The following is a 22,374-nucleotide window of genomic DNA, read 5'->3' on the forward strand; positions in this document are numbered from 1 at the left end:
GGAGATAAATAAATAAAAAAATTATTTTACTTGTTGTCTTTTAGTTCCTAATTTATTTTTTTGCCTTGTATTTTTTTGGACATTTTATAATACTAACCTACAAAAAAATCCAAAGCAGAATAAAGAGGTTCCAATCGAAAAACATAACACATGGAATGTAATTTTTTTTTAAATTTATAATGTTTGAATTTTTCGCCAATGAATTTGAAAATTTACACGTGAATTTTTAAAAAAATCTACAGTCTATACTCTACCCCAGTGATAGTCTATAATTCTATTGTTAATGTGAACTAATAAATGGCTGGATACACTCAACTCCATTGTAGGTATATTCTCCACCAATGGTCGAAGGGTTAAAAAAAACTTGAATTTACCCCTTCATTTACTCAAGTTAAAGAATTAAGAACTGCATATCAATTATATGGACTAGAAATAGTGTGGGTCATCTAATTAGTTGTTCGTTAGTGTAAAATAGTAATTTAGTTACATTAATACAAATATGACAATTGTTTGTGAATAATCTAAAGTTGTACTTATTCATCATTATTAGGTAATTGACACTTTGAATTGGATTAAATGTAGTAGTATGACATATCAATCATATCGGTAATTACCTAAGCCAATAATTGGTTAACACAACTATCATTATATAGTCAATGTCCATTATTATAACAAAATGTTAAGGCAATATATGCAATTTGATAACTAATTACCTATTATAATCGTTCAAAAACATCACTTAATATCAACACATAGTAATAATATAGCCCAATATTTATTATACAATACTCAACTACTTAGAGGTATTAATTATTGACATCACTTCACTATACAACACTCTTATACTTCGAAGTCTTGCTTGTTGAGTTATTGTAGGTTGTAGAGTGACCAACTCTTAATGGTATGAAATACATTGTCAATTCTAATAACTTTAAATATCCCGTGATGATTAATAAGATGTTTAAAAGATATGAAATCAAAAAAACAAGGTCGAACATAGTGTAATTATTATTTTAGTGAATTCTCGATCATGTGTTTATTCTCGACCACAGTAAGAGTGGAAGATGCAACCTAAAGTTGACATTCGACCATTAAGAATGTCTATTGATTTAGGTTAAATGTCAAGGGTTAGGGTTCAGGGTTTATAGACCATTAAAGGGGTTTATTGTTGACTAATGGTTGATGGAAGACAACACGCGCTGCTAATGAATTAAAATATGTCTATGTGGTCTATCCCTAACCAAACCTTTTTTTTGACTTGTTGAAAATTACCCATTTGGCATTCTAAAAATCAAAATTACTCACATTTCAAGTCCAATTTTACTTTCGAATAAGAATTAGTCAAACAATGGAAGAAGGTGAGTCAGGGATCGAGTGTGTCGTTTGGGTCGAGAAAGAATTGTCACTACGCATTGCTGCCAGCTAATTTACAGCTACAACTCTAGTGAATGCTGGTAGGCGATTCTCAAAATATTTGAAACCTAATGTAAGATAAATTTAACATTTTCATCCTTTTTTTAATTTTTTTTAATTTTAGGATTTTAAGTTTAGTGATAAAAGATATTTTCGATTTTGTTCGGTTTTGGGAATGGGACGATGACCTGCTAGATCCAAGGATTGCTGACCTTTTAGCAGTTTGAAGTATGAAATGGACATCTTATGCGTGAAAGAATAGTTCTGCAGATAAATGTGGCTGAACTTAAAATATTTTAGCAATTGTTGTTCACGTAGAAGATGGTGTTGATGGACGGAATAAATTAAAGGCAAGGCATATTCCTCTAGAAGATTATGTTGGAGGAATGGTTAAGATGAAGAAAACGAGTGAATAAATGGATTATGCTCTTATGCATCATTGTCGGATTCGTGGCAACTTGGGTGATAAAATGAGAAGGAATATTGGTTGTTGGTAGGAATAGTTTAATTATTCTAATTTTTTTTTGTTGGAAGTGTTTTAGATCATGTAATGTTCTACTGAATGAAGGATATTAAACAGTTTGTTTGGTAATATGATATTTGATGAAGTTATTAGATGCAAGTTTGAGTCTATTACACAACTAAATAGCTAGTTTAGTAATGGACCAAATTTCTATTACACAACCAAGTAGCTAGTTTATTATGAAACACATTATATATTATGCAATCTCTAGCTTGTTGTATACAAAAAGGAAGTGAATCAAAATAAAAATTACAGCAACTACAATTAAGCGACAAAAAATAGTTTCAATACATAAAGGTAGATCCAAATATCACAAATTACAACTAGCTCACCAATTTTTTTTGTTTGTCTCATGACCAATTCAAACACAAGAATTGATGGAATATCCTGATCACCTTCACCTGCTCCATCTGTTTCGCTTTCAAACCCATCTTCACCATTTTCAACTTGTTCATATCATCGTAGTAACTGATTTCTTTTTCATGTTACCTACATACAAATATGCAATATCATATTTAATAATTTGAAACTTATGATCGAAATAAGAAAAATAAGCCCCAGTTCCAACAAACAGCTATGACCAGACGAAAATCGACCACGAGTTTATTAATAAATATTAGGTCGCCAAACTGACGAAAATTTAAAATACAGAGCCCAAAGGTAATCGAACAAGGAAATATAACCACCCATGCCATAAGATATGGTTATACACAACTAAATTGAAATTGCAAATGCACATATATGAATCCTTCTACAAATCCCAAATTACAGTTGTAAAAAACAAAATAAAAATAAAAATTTAGGATTTACTCAAAACTGGAAAGTTCTAAGTAAATATATAGTACTTGTTAGGTCTATATAGACGATTCAACCCATAATTGAAGCTTGATTCTTGTCGGAGGCCGCCGGAAACCACCGTGGTCGAGTGGGTGAGTGAGAGATAAGAAAGTGAAGAAAGAGAAATTGGCGGAAAAAAATAAAGGAAATAAAGGGTTTTCAATGTTTAATAGCTGACCTACAAGTTTTGGAAATGTTAAAAAGGCCTCAACCACCTTAACCCACTCATTTGGCTATTTTCCAAACCAAAAGAAATTTGAGAAAGAAAATAGGAGATCATAGGGCCAATTCAAGTTTGGTGGAGGTTTTTATGACAATTCCTCTCATGAAACTATGCTGAATTTATACAACGATTAATTCTCCCTACTAGTCAAACGAACAGTGTATAGAAAAATGATGAATTTTATACCATGACCAATTCTTTCCACAGCCCCAACCAAATGGGTGCTAAGTGTCCTATTTCCATGCGTGTTACAACAAAAGTGAGATTTTTCCTTCACAAACTGAATCTCTGATGCTATTTATATACTTCATTCACTTAGGATCGGCACCTTGTTGCATTATTTCTTAACTCGAAAAGAAGGTACTTGTTGCTTGTTGATAATTTCCCCTAGCAGTTCCCTGTAGTTTTTCCTTCCAATTTTTTTTTTGTTTCACCATGGTTGTTGTCATGTTGATCAAAAACTGTCAGCAGTTTGGTTCCCCTCTCGAAAAGTATGGTTTAAGTGGCATTAATCAGCTCCGTCATCTCTTGAATGGGTTGGCATTATGCTTCAATCTCCATGAAGTCCTTACCATGTACCACCAAATGAATCTGATTCCATCAGTAAATCAGTGATCTCATTATCAAGGCAATTACACACTGCCCGACTACTTCACCACAAAAAATTTTAAAAAAATATTATCAAGGCAAAATTGGAGGCCAAATAATAATACTTGTAACTGAGAATCATTAAAAGAAGGCAGGATACATATACGGCTACTTAAACTTGTCCAATATTTTCGTCTAGCTACCTCAACTAATGCTTCTTCCTATTAGATACTCCAACCTTATTTAATATGTGCCTATTAGACACAAAAGACTGACATGACAAAAATTGTATTTCAAACTTTTCTTAAACGCGTGAGAAGTTCAAACATCCTACTTTTTCTTTTTTCTTTTTAAACAAAAATCTTTTTTCAGAAACCACCATTAACACCACCCTACCACCATTGCTTCGCCATTGCCACCACCACAAATGTCCTACCACCTTGGCAGCAGACGAACATCATCCATCTCCGCCACATTATTGTCACAATCCCCCTCCCTTTCATCATGGATTAACTTTATGCCACTATCATCTTGCCCTAAAGCTACCCCCATCTTCTTATAGAACCCCACACTCCGGCCACCATGAGAACCTCGTGAGCCATCGCAGAACCCCTTTTTACCACAAATATCTTCTTCCTTCATCTCCACCAAATAATGTCACCAACGAACCCCTCCAAGCTCACTCCTCACCGTCAAACATCCCACACAACCACACCATTTCAATGCTCCGTTACCGCTGCAACAACAAGAAATTCAACCGCCGACGAAATCCAATCCCCACAAACACCTATAGCCATCATCCATATTCTCTCTCTTCAAATCACCACCATGAGCACACCATCGGATCTCCTCCTTAACTCACCACCAAAATTCCTTTAAAGGGAGTGAGTGGGGGAAAGAAGAAAGGGATTTTGTGAAAAAAGAAGAAGAAAGGGAGGGTACTGGGTGGGGGAAGAAGAAACGGAGGATGGGGAACGGGACTTGCTGCAACGTAGAGGGCTTGCGGCGCCTGCGACGGCAGAGGGGTTGGGTAGGGATTTCTTTTTCTTTTTAAATAGTTTTTTTTCTTTTTCTTGCTAAAAAGTTTTTAAAAACTTTATTAAAGTCAAAAGCCATATGGCTCTTTATCCTTTGATAATTTTTGCCACGTCAATGCGTGTGAAATACACGCACCATATTTTTTTTTACTGATTAGCCTTTTGTGTTTAATAGGCACATATTCAATAAAGTTTGAGTATCTAATAGGAATAAGCTTCAGTTGAGGTAGCTAGATGAAAATATTGGACAAGTTTGAGTAGTCGTATATGGATACCGCCTTAAAAGAACTAGACACAACACCCACCTGCTGGAGTATCCTTCATTAAACTAGCAGCTGAATTGAGCTTTTGCAAATCCAACAGGAAGTTTAACCAAAAAAATCTTGAAATAATTTCTGAAAACTGAAAAATCTGTTTTTAACCCATACACAATTGTCCTTGAAAGAATTTCCAAACCTAATGGTAGCCTTTTGATGCCTTCTCTTTCAACAAATAAAAGGGGAAAGTATTATTTGTTACTGAATTGGATATTTTTAAACAAAAGCCGAAAAGGTAAATATTTTAAGAAAAGCCACAAGAGTACAAGTGACTATAAACACATAACGCCACGTAAATTGTGTTGAACCTTTTGACGCTTCACATACAGCAGTTGAGTGAACATCACATGACAGACAAATCAATCATCACCAGCTAGCTAGGTAAAAAACATCATGAGTTTGCTCATAAACAGAAGTCACAACTCATACGATCCTTAAAATATTGACATTGGAGGATATGCTGGTATATGAGCCCAATAGATCAGATCCATCCTAGCTAGGGAATCAAGGAAGGGTGATTAGCGAGGATAAGACATCAAGAGTTACATTGGGCTCCCTTCCCAATGTAAGGTGGGCTCCCTTCCCACTACTTACCTGGGTCTCCCATTGGGCGCTTCGCATAAGGATACTACGGTTTAGAATCCAGTGATCGAAAGGGTTGAAAAAAGATTAGCAAGCTGGCAGAAACAGTACTTGTCAAAAGGCGGTAAGGAAGTACTTATTAAAAGCACTTTATCGAGTATGCCCACCTATTACTTGTCCATGTTGCAAGCTCCTGTGAGCATCACAGAAAAACTGGAGCGGCTTCAAAGGAATTTTCTTTGGGATGCGGCGGATGGAACTAGAAAGTTTCCTTTAGTGAATTGACAGACAGTCACTTCCCCAAAGAAGTGGGGTGGACTTGGAGTAAAAGTTCTTAGGGTATTCAATAGAGCTTTGTTGGGGAAGTGGCTATGGAGATTCAGGGTAGAAGAGCATACTCTATGGAGGGAGGTCATAGTAGAAAAGTACGATTCCAGGGAAGGGGTTGGAGGACCAAGGCAATCACAGCACCTTTCGGGTGTGGCACGCGGAGGAGCATCATGAATAATTGGTAAGCCTTCAGTGGCAACATCACTTATAGGGCGAGAGATGGAAGAAGAATCGGCTTTTGGAATCATAGGTGGTGTGGAGAGGATACTCCAAGGGTCTCCTTCCCCCACGTCTTCAGAGTTTCAGGAATTGATGGTCCAACAGATTCGTAAGGAGCATGAAGGGGGTAGTATGAGACCTCTCATTTAGAAGGAATATGCAAGATTGGGAGATTGCGGAGCTCCAAGATTTGTTGACACTGCTATATGGGCAAGACAAGCCCCAACCATCTTATGATTCTTGGAGATGGGGTTTGCGTGGCGATGGTTTGTTCACCGTAAAGTCCTTTTACCAGAGTATGTTGGTGAGAGAGGAGGCCACTTTTCCATACTCCTCAATTTGGATTCTTAAGGTGCCTACGAAGGTGTGCTTTTTTGCATGGCTAACGGCGAGGGGAGTGATTTTGACTGCTGAAAATATGCGAAAGAGAGGAATTACACTTGTTAGTTGGTGCTACATGTGTAAAAGCTCAGGGGAAAAAGTTGATCATCTTTTGTTGCATTACCCTGTGTCCTCGGCTTTGTGGAGGACAATCTTGAATCTTTTTGGTGTTCAATAGGTGATGCCAAGCACTGTAAAGGAAATGTTATATAGCTGGGCCGGTTTCCGTCGAAGAAGAAAGCAAAAGGCGTGGAAGTTTGCCCTGTTAGCTCTCATGTGGATAGTTTGGGGGAGAGAAATATGAGAGCTTTTGAGGGGATTGAGTCTCCTTTTTCACATCTTAAGAATAGTCTTTTATATTTGATCGCTTTTTGGTGCACTTATATAGCCCTACTTGTATAGAAGATTGGGCGTCGTTTGTAGAGAATCATATTCTGATGTAAATTCTCTACTTTTTGGTATACTTCCTGTATAGGGGAGTTTTCTCCCTTTTGATTAATACAATTTACCTTATAAAAAAAAAAGACATCAAGAGTTACATGGTCGAGCAAAACACATGAGATTAAGCATTTATCTAAATGATTTGATTACCCGAAAAGTAATTGACAAAAAAATAATTCACGCTCTAACTACTTCGCGGACTGTATTAATTATTGCAATTTAGTCGACCTTGGCTATAAAGGTAGCAAATATACCTGGATAAATAAACGACAGTTAGGCTCCAACATTTTAGAACGCCTTGATAGAATTTTTGCCAATTATGACTGGCTCACTTTATTTCCCGAAGCCCAAGTCCGTCACTTGCCACGCATACACTCGGACCATTCACCACTCTTACTTACCCCTCAACCTTCACACCTTACCAAATCACCCATATTTCGTTTCGAAACCATGTGGACCTCCCATCCCGATTTTATTACCATTCTTCGCAACAACTGGCACCCATCCCCTACCCTAGTGGATGCTATCACGTCCTTCAAACATCATATTAGTAATTGGAATAAAGACTCCTTTGGCAATATTTTCCATCGAAAACGTCGTCTACTTGCCAGGTTAGGCGGTATTCAATCCTCCCCAAATTATCCCACCAGTTATTTCTTACAACAACTAGAAAGTACTTTATCACACGAATATGATGAAGTACTTCGACTTGAAGAAGAATTCTAGAAACTCAAATCCCGTGTCCAGTGGCTACAAGACGGTGACGCTAACACCAAATTTTTTCACCTTTCCACATTACACCGCCGTCGTAAGAATCGTATTCACGCCTTAAAGGACCTCGCAAGTAACTGGTGCTATGACGATATTCAGATTCATGACACCATTTTCGATTACTTTAATACACTTTACACCACCGACTCCACACACTCTACTACAATCCTCCCCCCATGTTCCTCACCCATTACTTCAGCAGCCAGTGCGGACCTACTCCGCCCCTTATCCACAAGCGAAATCCTTTCCGCCGTCAATTCTTTTTGAAAATGTTGGTTTATGTTTAGTCAACAATGGCATGCCAATTGGAAGAGTTGGTGGAAAGAGTTGGTGTGGATGCTAGGAGGAAGCTTCTCCTTTGATGTCACCCATGACATCAAGAAGAGGTAGTTTGATGTCACCAATGACATCAAGAGGAGGTGTTTACCTCTATAAATAGATGCACTCCTTCACTTGTAGAAATCATCCCAAAATAATACAATACATTGTAGTGAGTAGAGAGTTAACAGAGAAATTCTCTTAAGTGTAATTGAGAAATCTCCCCTTCCTTTGTTAATATTAAAAAGGGCAATTGTTCTCTGGTGGACGTAGGATTATTTTGATCCGAACCACGTTAAATCTTGTGTTCTTTCTTTTACGTTTCCGCTAACAATTGGTATCAGAGCGACAAGATTCTTTAACGATCCAAGGAGAAAGAACAAGCAAATATGAGTTCCATGAAGTTTGAAATTGATAGATTCAATGGACGCAACAACTTCAATATCTGGAAGATCCAGATGATGGCGTTACTGCGGAGGGAAGGTTCAATCCATGCTATTGACGGAAAGTATCCTACGGATATATCAGCTCCCGACAAGGAGAAGATTGAAGGGGATGCATTGAGTGCAATCCAACTATCCCTTGCACCTAACGTGCTTTGTGAAGTGAGTACGGGTACCGAAGAGACGGCCAAACAGTTGTGGGAAAAGCTAGAAGGGCTATACCAAGACCGATCAGTGACAACAAGAATGTTGTTACAACGGCGTCTTCACACATTTAAGATGGGGTCAGGTACTTCGTTACAAGATCATTTAGATGCGTTTAATAAACTTGTCATGGACTTACAGATTGCAGGAATTAAAAGGGAGGAGGAGACGCTTGCATGTGCTTTGCTATTTTCATTGACTTCAGGATATCGTGATATTGAGAATTCAATGATGTATAGCAAGGAGCCTATCAAGCTTGAGCAAGTGCGGCAGGCACTTAACTCTAGTGATGTGCGGAGGCACATTGAAGGAGATAGAGATGACCAGGCAAGTGGCCTCTTTGTAAGAGGCCGGACTAGCCAACAGGGAAAGACCAAATCAAAGCACAGATCAAAGTCTCGTGTGAACAAGAAGAATACAGAGTGTTGGGGTTGTGGCAAGAAGGGGCACTTTGAACGAGATTGCCCAATGTCAAAGTCCAAGGAAAAGGCGAGTGCATCTACAGTTGAACAGGTACATAATTTTGATAATGATTATGTACTAACAACATCGTGTAATAATAATAGTAGTTATGAAAACAAATGGGTGTTAGACTCTGCTTGTACTCTGCATATGACGTTCCGAAAAGACTGGTTTAGCAGCTACGAGAAAAGTGGAGGAACCGTAGTAATGGGCAATAATGCAACTTGTGCAATAGTTGGCATTGGCTCAGTTCGGGTTCGCTGCCATGATGGAATCGTGAGGACTATTACACAAGTCCGTCATGTTCCTGATCTGAAGAAGAATTTGATCTCCTTGGGTACTCTGGATGAACAAGGCTACAGGTACATGAGCGAAGCAGGAACTATGAAGGTGACTAAAGGTTCTTTAGTCATGCTGAAAGGCAAGCTGGAGAACGGCCTTTACACATTGGCCGGAAGCACCATTGTTGGCTCTGCAAATGCATCTACAGTGCAGTTATCTAATGATGACAAGGCAAGACTATGGCACATGAGACTAGGTCATATGAGCGCACGTGGACTGGAGATGTTGAGCAATCGTAAACTTTTGGAAGGTGAGAAGATCAGCACGCTTGACTTCTGTGAGCACTGCGTTCTAGGGAAGCAGAAGAAGGTCAGCTTCAGCACTGGCAAACACAAGACAAGAGGAGTGCTAGACTACATCCATTCAGATTTATGGGGTCCTTCTAAACTTCCATCGAAGGGCGGAAAGAGGTATCTTCTCATTTTTATTGATGATTTCTCACGAAAGGTTTGGGTGTATTTTTTGAAGGCAAAAAGTGATGCTTTTGAAGCATTTAAAGAGTGGAAGATTTTGATTGAAAATCAAATGGAGCGGAAAATCAAGTATCTTCGCACAGACAATGGCTTGGAGTTTTGCAATGAAGAGTTTAATGAATTCTGCAAGGTTCATGGGATCTCAAGACATAGGACTGTCAGGCATACCCCACAGCAGAATGGAGTTGCCGAGAGAATGAACAGAACTCTTCTTGAAAAGGCTCGTTGTATGCTCCTACAAGCCAAAATGTCCAAAGTATTTTGGGCTGAAGCAGTTCACACTGCTGCTCATATTGTCAATCGATCTCCAGCATCGGCAATTGACTTTAAGACTCCGAATGAGGTATGGTCAGGTGAACCCTCTAACTATTCATACTTACGAGTATTTGGGTGTCCAGCTTATTATCACGTTAATGAAGGAAAGCTTGAACCAAGGGCTAAGAAGGCCATATTCGTAGGGTATGTGGATGGAGTAAAAGGGTACAAACTTTGGTGTTTGTCTTTACTCAAATTTATAGTTAGTAGAGATGTCACCTTCGATGAATCCTCTATACTTGATCCCCGTAAAGTTTCCGTGGAGTTTTCAGGAAACAAGAACAACGAGCAGGTGGAGCTTCCGGTGGAGCTTGCCAAGGAAAAGGATCAAGAGACTCAGGTTAAAGATGAGTCAGAAGATGTAGGCGTTGAAGAACTTGCTGTCAATGAACCATACACAATTGCGAAGGGGAGGGAGAAGAGGCAGACACGAGAACCGGAACGCCTTATAAATCAAGCAAACTTGATTGCATATGCGTTCGTAGCTGCACAAGAAGAGATTAAAGATCTGGAGCCCTCCTCGTATATTGAAGCAACTTCTTGCAAGGATGCCGCACAATGGCGGTTAGCCATGACTGAAGAGATGGAGTCTCTTCACAAGAATCAGACATGGGTCTTAGTGAAAAGACAAAAGGGGAAGAGGACAGTTGGATGCAAGTGGGTCTACCGAAAGAAAGAGGGAATTCCTGAAGTGGAAGATGCTAGGTTCAAGGCGAGATTGGTTGCAAAAGGTTTCAGCCAAAAGGAGGGAATTGACTACAATGAGATTTTCTCTCCGGTCGTGAAGCATAGCTCAATTCGCGTGCTACTAGCATTGGTTGCACAATTTGACTTGGAGCTTCAACAGCTTGATGTCAAAACTGCTTTCTTACACGGTGATCTAGAAGAGACAATCTATATGGATCAACCTGAAGGTTTCCTAGCTGAGGGAAAAGAAGATCACGTATGCCAACTAAAGAAGTCTTTGTATGGTTTGAAGCAATCCCCTAGACAGTGGTACAAGAGGTTTGATGCATTCATGACTACACATGAATTCTCAAGGAGTGCATTTGATAGTTGTGTGTATCACAAGAAGATGTCTGGTAACTCAATGATTTATTTACTGTTGTATGTTGATGATATGCTTATTGCTGCTAACAACATTACAGAGATAAATGCTTTGAAGAAACTATTGAGTAAGGAATTTGACATGAAGGATTTAGGAGCTGCAAAGAAAATCCTTGGTATGGAGATTTCAAGAGAAGACGATGTTGTACATCTTTCTCAGAAGAGGTATATTGAAAGGGTTCTCGAGAGATTCAATATGCAAACGTGCAAGCCTGTAAGTACACCATTAGCTCCTCATTTTAAACTTTCAGAGTCACAAATGCCTCAGTCTGAGGATGAGGTGGAGCATATGTCAAAGATTCCTTATGCCAGTGCAGTTGGTAGTATTATGTATGCTATGGTATGCACACGTCCAGATATTGCTCAATCTGTAAGTGTGGTAAGTAGATACATGTCCAACCCAGGAAAGAGGCATTGGGAAGCTGTCAAGTGGATATTGAGATATCTCAAAGGAGCTTCTGGTGTTGGTCTTACCTTTCGAAAAAGTGGTACAGGTATTTCAATTCTCGGTTATGTGGATTCTGACTATGCAGGAGATCTTGACAGAAGAAGGTCCACAACTGGATACATCTTTACCCTCGTTGGCAGTGCCGTCAGTTGGAAGTCGACTTTGCAGTCGATTGTCGCTTTGTCTACGACAGAAGCAGAATACATGGCAGCAGCGGAGGCGGTAAAGGAAGCTATCTGGTTGAAAAGTTTAGTAGCGGAATTGAGTTTGGTTCAGCTGGAATCAACTCTTAGATGTGATAGTCAGAGTGCTATTCATCTAATGAAAAATCAGAGATTTCATGAGCGCACTAAACACATTGATGTCAGATTTCATTTTATTCGAGATGTTATTGATGAGGGAACTATCAAGGTCGTGAAGGTTATCACAGACGATAATGCTGCAGACATGTTGACCAAGATAGTCCCGCTCGCTAAGTTTGCACACTGCAAGGACTTGGCGGGGGTGTGCATCAACTGATGCAACTCCGAAGAGAACAGTTGCTAGGTGGAGGTGGTATGTTCAACAATGGTTTGATTCTTCTTGTTTCTTACAACGGGGTTGCCCAGTAAGCTTAGAAGTTTTGGCCAGAGTTGTTCACACGCTCGAAACGCAAACCAAGGTGGAGATTGAAAATGTTGGTTTATGTTTAGTCAACAATGGCATGCTGAAAATGTTGGTTTATGTTTAGTCAACAATGGCATGCCAATTGGAAGAGTTGGTGGAAAGAGTTGGTGTGGATGCTAGGAGGAAGCTTCCTCCTTTGATGTCACCCATGACATCAAGAGGAGGTAGTTTGATGTCACCAATGACATCAAGAGGAGGTCTTTACCTCTATAAATAGATGCACTCCTTCACTTGTAGAAATCATCCCAAAATAATACAATACATTGTAGTGAGTAAAGAGTTAAGAGAGAAATTCTCTTAAGTGTAATTGGGAAATCCCCTTCCTTTGTTAATATTAAAAAGGGCAATTGTTCTCTGGTGGACGTAGGATTATTTTGATCCGAACCACGTTAAATCTTGTGTTCTTTCTTTTACGTTTCCGCTAACACTTTTAAACCCTTCAAAGCACCTGGACCAGATGGCTTACACCCTTTCTTTTATCAACACAACTGGACAGAAGTGGGACCGAAAGTCGTTGCTTTCAGTCACCAAATATTCTCAACTTTTCAAAATTCCTGAAACTATTAACCAAACTTATGTATGTCTCATTCCAAAAGTTCATAATGCATCCATGATTACTTAATATCGCCCTATTGGCCTATGTTCCACAATCTATAAGATAATTACAAGACTTTTAGTACAACGTATTAAACTTCTACTACCTACCCTCATCAGCCCTACCCAGACTAGCTTCCAACAACATAGACGAGCGGCTGATAATGCCATCATTGTACAGGAAATTCTTCAACACTTTCAGAAGAAATCAGGTAAAACTCCTAAAAATATGCAAACAAATGACTGCAGGATTTAGTGTTTCGGTGGTGATTGAGTAAATAGCATACCTCATGCGGACATCTACATCAGCATCTGAATATGTATCGCTGCTAGAATCTGCAAAATCTTCGGCTTCCATGAGCACTGCAGTCAATTGATGCAGGATGCTGGGTGCCCACAGCACTAATAAAAACAAGTTACATATTAAAAAAGGCCTTTAAGCATGCTTCGTCTAGCAGAAAAATATATTCCTTTTTTTTTTTGCCTTACGAGATTTCAGAAAGAAGAAGAAACCACAACTAAAGCTCTTTATTGTTTTGGAATTATCTGTGAGATTTGAATTAGAGATTGAGATCAGAGTTCAGAATGACCATGAAACTGACTGAAACAACTTTTTTTAAACAGGTAAAGATTTTTTAAATGTCAGCAACCAAACACTAAGACAGTGTTTGTGGAATACATGTTCCGGGATCCCCTTATACAAAAACAAAAAGAGAGGAATCCATCTGTACAGAGGAAACAAAACATATTCCTATAGTGAATTGATGTAGTCTAGCATGCTTTCATCATTTACAATCTTGTATGTTGCACCCAAAAAGCCAAAAACCATAGACATCTGAACTTTAAAAACTGTAGAAGGTTCGGTTTTCCTTCAGAACACCTGGAATTCATTTCTCCCCACAAGATCCAACACATGCAAGCTGGCACTGTGTTCCATATTCTTTTCAGTGATTTACTGATCCCTTCACTGCCCTAGCTGTTCAGCACTTCCTTCACTTTTTTGGCTAACAAATGACAGGTTGAACAAGTTGAAAAAAGAGTTCAAGAGTGGTCTAGCTACTATGCAGTTAGAAACAGATGGCTGCTGCTCGCCTCCTCATTACACAAATATCATCTACTGCATAATTGGGGCATAAATCTACACAAATCGTAAAAGAAGTTAGCTAAAAGGCTAACTTATCAACTCCACCAAACTTAAACTTTTGTTTGTTCTCAAGCAAATCAAACTACAAGCAATACTTCTCAAGAACTCTAGTACTCAGGTAAACAGTCCAAATAAAGCAACCAAACCAAGAAGCAAAAAGCAGGAAACTTAAGACTTCGGTTGGCACCAACAATTATACTCAAATGCATGGACCTTCAACAACTTCCAAAGATCTCACTTTCCAAAACCAACACACAAGCACCAAGCTAGTCAAGAAGTCAAGCCATGACACAAAAGCTTCTAAAGTTACCTCTAATTCACAAGGCCACTTTCTTTTGTTCATGCATCTCTGATTGAGAAAGAAACATCAATCACACCAGAGTTTCCATGTGCCCTCACAAAACAAGAGATGTTCCCACACACACTATGTGATATTTTCACAATTAATGTAGGTCCACCTAGTTCAAAATCATTTAGGACTTGCGGGAATATAATGTAGGCTTTTGGTTAGAGCTAGGACATTAATATAGGTAATGACCAATGAGTGACTACAACCTTCCTAAGCACTACAATTTCAATACTTCAAAACACTTTTCTTTTTAAAATTCCACTCTTTATGCTCCCTTTTCAACTTTATCACCATGTCAACCCTTTTATTTCACAACTCTCTCTGTTTTATATCCATTTTTTTTTTTGTTTTTTCAAAGCTACTTTTTTCCCATTTTATATTTTTCAAAACTTATTCACACTTCGTCTTCATGAACCGAGGGTCTTTCGGAAACAGCCTCTCCACCCCCTCGGGGTAGGGGTAAGGTCTGCGTACACACTACCCTCTCCAGACCCCACTAGTGGGATTTCACTAGGTCGTTGTTATTGTTGTTGTATTCACACTTCGTCTTCACTTTTACCTTCAAATCAACTTCATTCAACTACCACAATACATTTTTCCCATTTCCTCCCCAAAACTTAGGCTAAAAGCCTAAATTATAGCTTCAAGAAGGTCGGAGCATCAAAAGGGGTTAATACAAAAGGGGAAAGGCTTGTAATGTGGTTGCCAATGAAAAGGCTAAAGGCTCGGGGGGGGGGGTGACTAAGGTAATCACACAAAGGGTAGACAATTTAAGGCACAAGCGGTCCAAAGAAAGCCAAAAATCATTTTCTAAACCAAGCGCAACCTAGGATTTCGCCTCCAAACACACTTGGGGCAAGTTCTAGACCATAATTGACACAAAAGAACTCAACAGAACCTCACCTCACATGCCACATCAAAACTCAAGAAAGATGTATGTATCTAAAGACTAAAGCCCAATTAAAGCACACGAACTCAAAAATTTGCCATAGCCTATACACTATATAGTGAAATCTAAAGCTATATGTGGAACCTAAAAATCATGGCAAGATTAATCAACTCGACTACTCTTCAAAATTTTCAAAAGCGTGCATTTCATGCAAAATTATTTCTAAGCCATAGTGGTTAGAAAACTCATACATGCTTGGAGGAACTAAAGTAGCAGAAATGTCATGTAGAGGAGTTTCAAACCTTAGTACTTTTTTTTAAACCTCAAAAAAGCAAAGATTTTTGTTACTTAATTTATCTATACTGCTCAAGGCTGATTTTGTTACAATGTATTATTCTTTCTGAATGTTGTCCATGTTCTATTCATCCATCTTACTATTCCACACATTTCGAACTACTTGGAAGTTGGAACATGGCTCCACATAAATATTTTGCCGCACAACAAGTCTGGTGAATTGCCTAAAAGGAACTTCAAGAACTGAAATATGGAGTTTAAATGATTAATTACTTGATCCTGCCACATGATTGAGAAAATTTTGGGATTATAAATATATGCAACCTAATGGCTGCAGGATTTAATGTTTAGATGGTTATCTAGTAAATAGCATACCTCATATAGTCATCAACATCAGCATCTGAATACTTTGAATCAATGTCTGCACCAAATCTTGAGCTTCAATGACTTTCTCCAGCAATGCAGCCAGATGCTGGGGGAGTAAGAGCAGCACTGCATACCAGACATTTCAACTCCCAACATATTTTTCTTCACAAAGCTTCGTTACTTATACATAAGTGCAACATAATTTTTTGCATGCTCTGCAATATGACTGCACAGAACACGTCATCTTCAGTAGAATGGAGAGCAACAGACATCCTGTACAAAGTAACTTAACAAGAGGGTGAGACACCACAGCGAATGAATCAAATTAATTGATAAGGGCATGCAAAGCCAGGAATTTTAACAACTGAAGGAATTCATCATTTATGCTAGGGTGCTTACAAAGAATGACACCCACCATGACCACTCTAAAAGAAGGGACAAAGAAAGAGAAAAAGCATAGAATTTTTGTCACAAGCATATAATTGCTCCATCAAGCAGGAATACATATCCTTTTTTTATCCTTCTGATAGTTTAGATAAAAAATAAACCATGTAAAGCTCAACTCTTTTTTTCTTTTTCGACAAAGGTAAAGGTCAACTCATTTTTGGGAATCGTTTATCAGATTCTGATTTACAGATCAAAAGAGGGTGTTTACAATGATGATAAAAAACTAAGATAGACAGGAAAAATCAACAAAACAATTTGACAGATAAAAGAACAACTTATACCAACACGTGGGACTCTCATTCTGCAATCACTGCTTCCTGCTCCTATTTGAAGGTTTGTCATTGGGTCAACAACAGCAATTTCCAACTTGACTGACCAATTTAAATGCAAAGAGAAACCAGGTTACAGTTGACAGTGCAGATTAAGATTTAGAAAAATTAAAAAGAACAAACCCAAAATGTACCTTATCTCCATAAGAGTTTGTGCCAACTTTGTCCTAACATCTGCCTCCACTTTGGCTATTGAAGAAGTTCATTTGCTCAACTGGCCCGTGTCAATGCATGTGATCTTCCAACCACTGTATCTTGATTAATTTTGGAGTTCAAGTATGCTAATAGAATAAGTAACACTGCAATCTTTCTAAAGGAATCTCAGTTTTGTAATTTTCCATCTATTTCACGCATAAGCAACACGGAATTGTCAAGCACACGCCTGCTTTCATAGATGATAGACCGGAACAATTCATGCTGAGGTTCTGGCTTATAGAAGCCTAGTTCGACAAGGGGATTTTTGATCTGTGATCTCTCGTACAACTCCTTTGCTGGCTGGACGTGCTTCCACCAGAAGTCAGAAAGTGCAATCTTCAAGAGCTTCCAATATTCTTCGTCACGATGCAACCTAAACAAACTGCTTCCTTTGGTAGTCCAAACATAAAAGTCCATCCAATCTCGATCCAATATTTCCATTAAACCCTGTGCTTGTGGAACATAAAAGATCGGAATTCTTTTCCAAGGAGTTGCAGCACTCATATCGCCTTTGAAGAAAGGGCATTTGATCTCCAAAACCCCTCTCGATGGCAAATGATAAACAAACTTGTCAACCACGCCATCAGGGGAAGCTGCAAGCCAGTCATCCTCTCTCTTCATTTCCCGATATACCTGAAAATCAGTAAAAGAGACAGGATTTCCAGTTATCAGCTTATACCTCTCAAGAGCCTCCTCTTCTTTGATGTTACTCCAACACGTAGCTAAATTCCCCGAGAAGGGTTCAATCGCCCCGATTTTCTCCAACCAGAGTTGGGGTCTGCGCTTAGGAAAAAAACCAACAGCTTGACTAAAAGTGCTAGCTGTAAGTTTATTCTTTCTCAATTCTTGCCAATTCTTGAACCAATGCTGAAGACCACAGGATCGAAGAATTGGATGAGCGTCGGGTGAGGAAAATCTCGAAGAAAGTCCAGCACTACTGCTGTTGTACCATCTTCTATACCTAGGAATTTGAGAAAGAAAAACTGCTATCTTCTTGGTTTTGCTATAGCAATTCTCATTTGATGAACATCCAAAACTGAAAGTGGCATAACGCATGACCTTCACTGCAGAATAAGAAAATGCTCAACTTTTCAGTTATTCAGCATATCACCATACTTAAATGCGGGAAAGAGAAACTTACGAATTATTTCCACTGATTCTCTAAATAAAGGGTTTATTTTAAAAAAATAAAAAAAGGTTCTCTATTCGAAGGGCAGGCAGGTTTTTTCGGGTTCTATGCAGAAAATGAGCTTCAACAACTATAGGTAATTTTCATATTTTCCACTTCAGACAAAACCCACAAGGAAAATTTACAGACACTGTCCAACAGACACCCTCTATATCAAGAAATAAATAAACAAGTATAGGAAATGAATAAAACTCCAGGGGAAAAAATGGAAGATATAATAAACAGTCGAGCTCATGGACTCACCTTTGCCAGGCCCAACACAGTAGAAAGCTGCTAACAATATTAAGCACAGCGGAAGTGGCTGAGAGTTGTATCAAGAAAGTGGGAGGAGAATTAAGAAGGGTTTAAGGACCAATCAAAAAAGTAAGAAGAGTTTATTTAAGAAGATGTTTGGTGTGAAGGTAAGGAAGAGGGCTAGGGAAGGGTTTAAGAGATTTCTTTTTTAATTTCTTTTGTTTAGTATACGTGGATAATACTTTGAGAATTGCCAAAAAATGGTCCCTCATGTTTGAAGTTGGTCAAAAATTGTTCTTTAATATACTCATGAGCAATTTTAGTCTTTTTAAGGGTAATTAAAGAATTTTTGTTTTATCTCCATTAAATATTAAACGAAGTATGGTTGTTAGATTTATTGAAACTTTATTTCGATTATTTTAGTTCAGATTATTTAGTATTTTGAATTGCTTATAACTTTTTATTTATAAAATAAAAAAGTAATAAATAAAAGAAAAAATAATAAGGAAGAGTAAGATTTTTTCAGGGAATAATTGGCTTGCATAATATGAATTCCAAATATTCATGATCTGGAACATGACTTAGCCCTCGGTCTATTAGCGAACCATCTTTACCGGGATTGTGAAAGATGTCCTTGGGTCGTTTCAATTAGGGGTTGGATGTTCTTACATATAACGAGTTAGATAATCTGTAACAAATTCTTTATCTACTTTTAGAAAATTAAAAGACAAGAGTGTATGGGGTAAAATTGATAGCGACAGGTGGATGAATGACGAGATGACATGTGGAATTGGAGACAAGTAAGAGATGAGTCAGCGAATAGTTGGCACCGGATACAAATATGTGATCGGTGCTGAATAAATTCCACAAGGCATAGGAACCGAGAATGAAGATTTGAAAGGAAGACATTAGCTGGAAAAGACAACATTCAATGAGCAACTGTTACAAAGAATCTCTATGTTAATGATCAGTCGTCATGTAGGTATCAAGAGGGGTTTTATTCTCATTAAATAAGAGCTTGATTTGGGGATCTTGTCTCCCATAATAGAGCTATAAATAGGAATATTTGTATCCATAGTTGGACACAAAAAATTATTTGTACTCATAAGGCTTTAATTCGCTCTTACTATATAAAATTACTCTCTTTATAATAGAGCTATAAATAGGAATATTTGTATCCATAGCTAGGCTTATACTTTCTTCAAGTTATTTTAATAATCTTATTTATGTTCTTTTATTTTTATATTCTTGGATCAAACTAATTTACGTGTCTATAAATCATGTTACAAATTCAACTGTACCGTTTTACGGGCTAATAGTTTGGCGCCCATCATGGGGCCAAATTGTATAATTACTTTGATCTATTTATCTGTTACTAACGCATTTTGATTCTTTTCGCTATTAAAGAAAAATTAAGTATGGCAGCTAATGATGTGAACAACTCTTACAATGGTGGAACAAACAACGAGGATGTGTTCCATTTTGATGTTTCAACAAGTGAAACTCACAACAAAGGGAATGAAACAACTCTGATACATGGAGAAAAGATCCTTAGAAAGTGAGAAGCCCAACTCCTGACGATATGGACGATGAACAAGTGGTTGAGACAGTTAAAATTTTAAGGGAATAACAAAGGGAAATTATGAATCACTTCTTAAGATAGAACGTGCGATGACGGAATTGAAGCAGGCGCTTTCGATTGCTTCCAATAACTCCAATGGAGGAGTTTAGATTCCTCCAAGCATCCCCACAATTCAAACAGTTCAAAGGACCGGTAACGATGTTCCGAGGAGGAGTTTGATTTTAATGAGGCAGCTGGTACTGGTAGTGGATTCCAGAATGACATCAATGTTAATTATCCTTTCAAAATCGAGCTCATAAAATTCACGAGGGAAATGAATGAATGAAAAGATCAAAATGCTAAGAAATTTCATGCTCAGATGGATCAGATCCCGAGGGCACCACCAATGTTAAAGAGACCAGATTCAAAGAAGTATACACAATTGTCGTTCAAACCAAGTGCGGACTCGAAATTAATTCCAAAAATATTTAAGATGCCTGAATACAGAAGTATGATGGGACTTTGGAACCATTAGAGCATATCACAACTTATACTTCGGTAGTAAAGGGAAATGACTTGACCCCGCACAAGATCGAATCAATTTTGTTGAAATTTTTTGGCGAAACCCTAATGAGAGGTGTTTTAACTTGGTAATCTCTTTTACCTGAGAATTTAATTGATTCTTTTGCAATACTTGCAAATTTTTTCATTAAAGCTCATGTAGGGGCAAGAAAGGTCCAAGCTAGAAAGGTAGATGTATTCAGAATCGCCCAAGGAGAACCGAACTATTGTGAGAATTCATGATCCGATTTCAGAAGAAAAGGATGTTGTTGCCGTCGGTACCGGACGAGTGGGTAGCTGAAGTGTTTACCAAGGGTCTCAATCTATTGAGCTCTGATGCCTATAGGAAGTTGAAGGAAAGCTTGTTAGAATTTCAAGCAACCACATGGGCAGACAATCGTTATGAATCAAAGATTAGAATAGAAGATGATCAACTAAGTTAATTGGTGTCTTCCAAAGGACGTAATCATGTTCGGAATCAAGAGAAGATCAAAACTAATTTTGATGCAGAATGGAGACCTTCCAAGAGCCGTTTTCAGCCGTACGAAAGAGTTAATGGGTGTGGGAGTAAAGGATTTCAGTCACCGGAGATGTTTATTTTCGATAGAAGCAGTGATCGTGGTCTGAATAGCAGAACTTTACATGAGAATGAATCATCGGGATCCCATCATTCAACATACCCCCAGTTATCCAACTATAACTTCAATATCAGTTAGTTGAGCTAATTTCGGCTATGAGAAATATTAAGGAGGCAAGATTTCTGAAACCAATTCGATCGGATCCTAATCAAAGCGATCCTAATATATGGTGTGAATTCCATGGAACACATGGACATAGAACTGGGGACTGCCGGCACCTTCGTGAAGAGGTTGCAGCGCTACTGAAGAATGGTCACCTTAGAGAATTTCTAAGTGATCGGGCCAAGAATAATTATGAAAAAAATTGAGATGTTGCGGAACCATCAATACCCGCTGCAGGTTCACCTCGCTTGACGATAAACATGATCTTTGGCGGTGACAAAGTAAATGGTTTAACATTTTCAGCAGCAAAGAAGACAAAGATATCGATAGCTCATGACAAAAGAATCCGAAAAGCTTCAGAAGATGATGAAATCACCTTCACATAAAAGGATGCTGATGGCCTTCTTTTACCACACAATGATGCTCTAGTAATACTGGTTAATGTTTTTAAATTTCAAAATTAAACATGTGTTGGTTGATTCAGGTAGTTCAATCAACATCATTCAATAGAGAGTTTTGGAACAAGTAAAGTTAGCCGAAAACATAGTTCCGGCAACAAAGCTTCTGGCCGGGTTCAACCTAACAAGTGTAACGACCCGGGAGAGACTTTACTGCCCGATGCCGAAAGCATATATAATGCTGGAATAACAAAATAATGAGCATAGTAAAAAAAGTAATTAGAATAATTTTTTACTAATAATAATTTTAGGATTAACAAAATTCAAAAATTTATTTACACAATTCAGAAAGAAAAAAAGTAAAGGTTGTAAAATATATATTCCATGCACGTAATATAAAAATAATTATTTAAATAAAGATATTTTTACAATATACATTATATATTCTTTAAAATTATGTTCAATTATATTATATATATTCCACACACGACTTAACATAGCATATTTTACCCTATACAGATAGTCCCCCTACTTTTCGGTGACATAACTTTGTGTCGTCAAAAAGTTGGTAGAATCATAATAATATAATTGAGCATAATTTTCAAGAATATATAATGTATATTACAAAAATAGCTTTATTAAAA

The 22,374-nt window shown here is 37.9% G+C and overlaps 1 protein-coding gene across 4 annotated transcripts; it reads right to left on the reverse strand.

Moving 5' to 3' along the window:
• Positions 1 to 2,375: 2,375 nt before the first annotated feature.
• LOC104232147 (uncharacterized) lies at positions 2,376 to 18,623 on the reverse strand. 4 transcript variants are annotated; one of them, XM_070174604.1, is made up of 7 exons: positions 18,480 to 18,623; positions 16,987 to 18,111; positions 16,805 to 16,894; positions 16,086 to 16,302; positions 13,322 to 13,436; positions 3,183 to 3,587; positions 2,376 to 2,425 (listed from the first exon to the last, which is right to left on the reverse strand). In XM_070174604.1, exon 2 carries the CDS (start codon positions 18,101 to 18,103, stop codon positions 17,174 to 17,176), a length of 930 nt encoding a protein of 309 aa, XP_070030705.1. In that variant the 5' UTR covers positions 18,104 to 18,111; positions 18,480 to 18,623; the 3' UTR covers positions 2,376 to 2,425; positions 3,183 to 3,587; positions 13,322 to 13,436; positions 16,086 to 16,302; positions 16,805 to 16,894; positions 16,987 to 17,173. The 4 variants fall into 4 exon arrangements, with proteins under 4 accessions (XP_070030705.1, XP_070030707.1, XP_070030704.1 ...); XM_070174606.1 differs by lacking the exon at positions 3,183 to 3,587; XM_070174603.1 differs by having other exon boundaries at positions 2,376 to 3,587.
• Between the last annotated feature and the right edge of the window lie 3,751 nt (positions 18,624 to 22,374).

The sequence above is a fragment of the Nicotiana sylvestris genome, chromosome 5, assembly GCF_000393655.2.
Source record: "Nicotiana sylvestris chromosome 5, ASM39365v2, whole genome shotgun sequence".
Classification (NCBI taxonomy): Eukaryota; Viridiplantae; Streptophyta; class Magnoliopsida; order Solanales; family Solanaceae; genus Nicotiana; species Nicotiana sylvestris.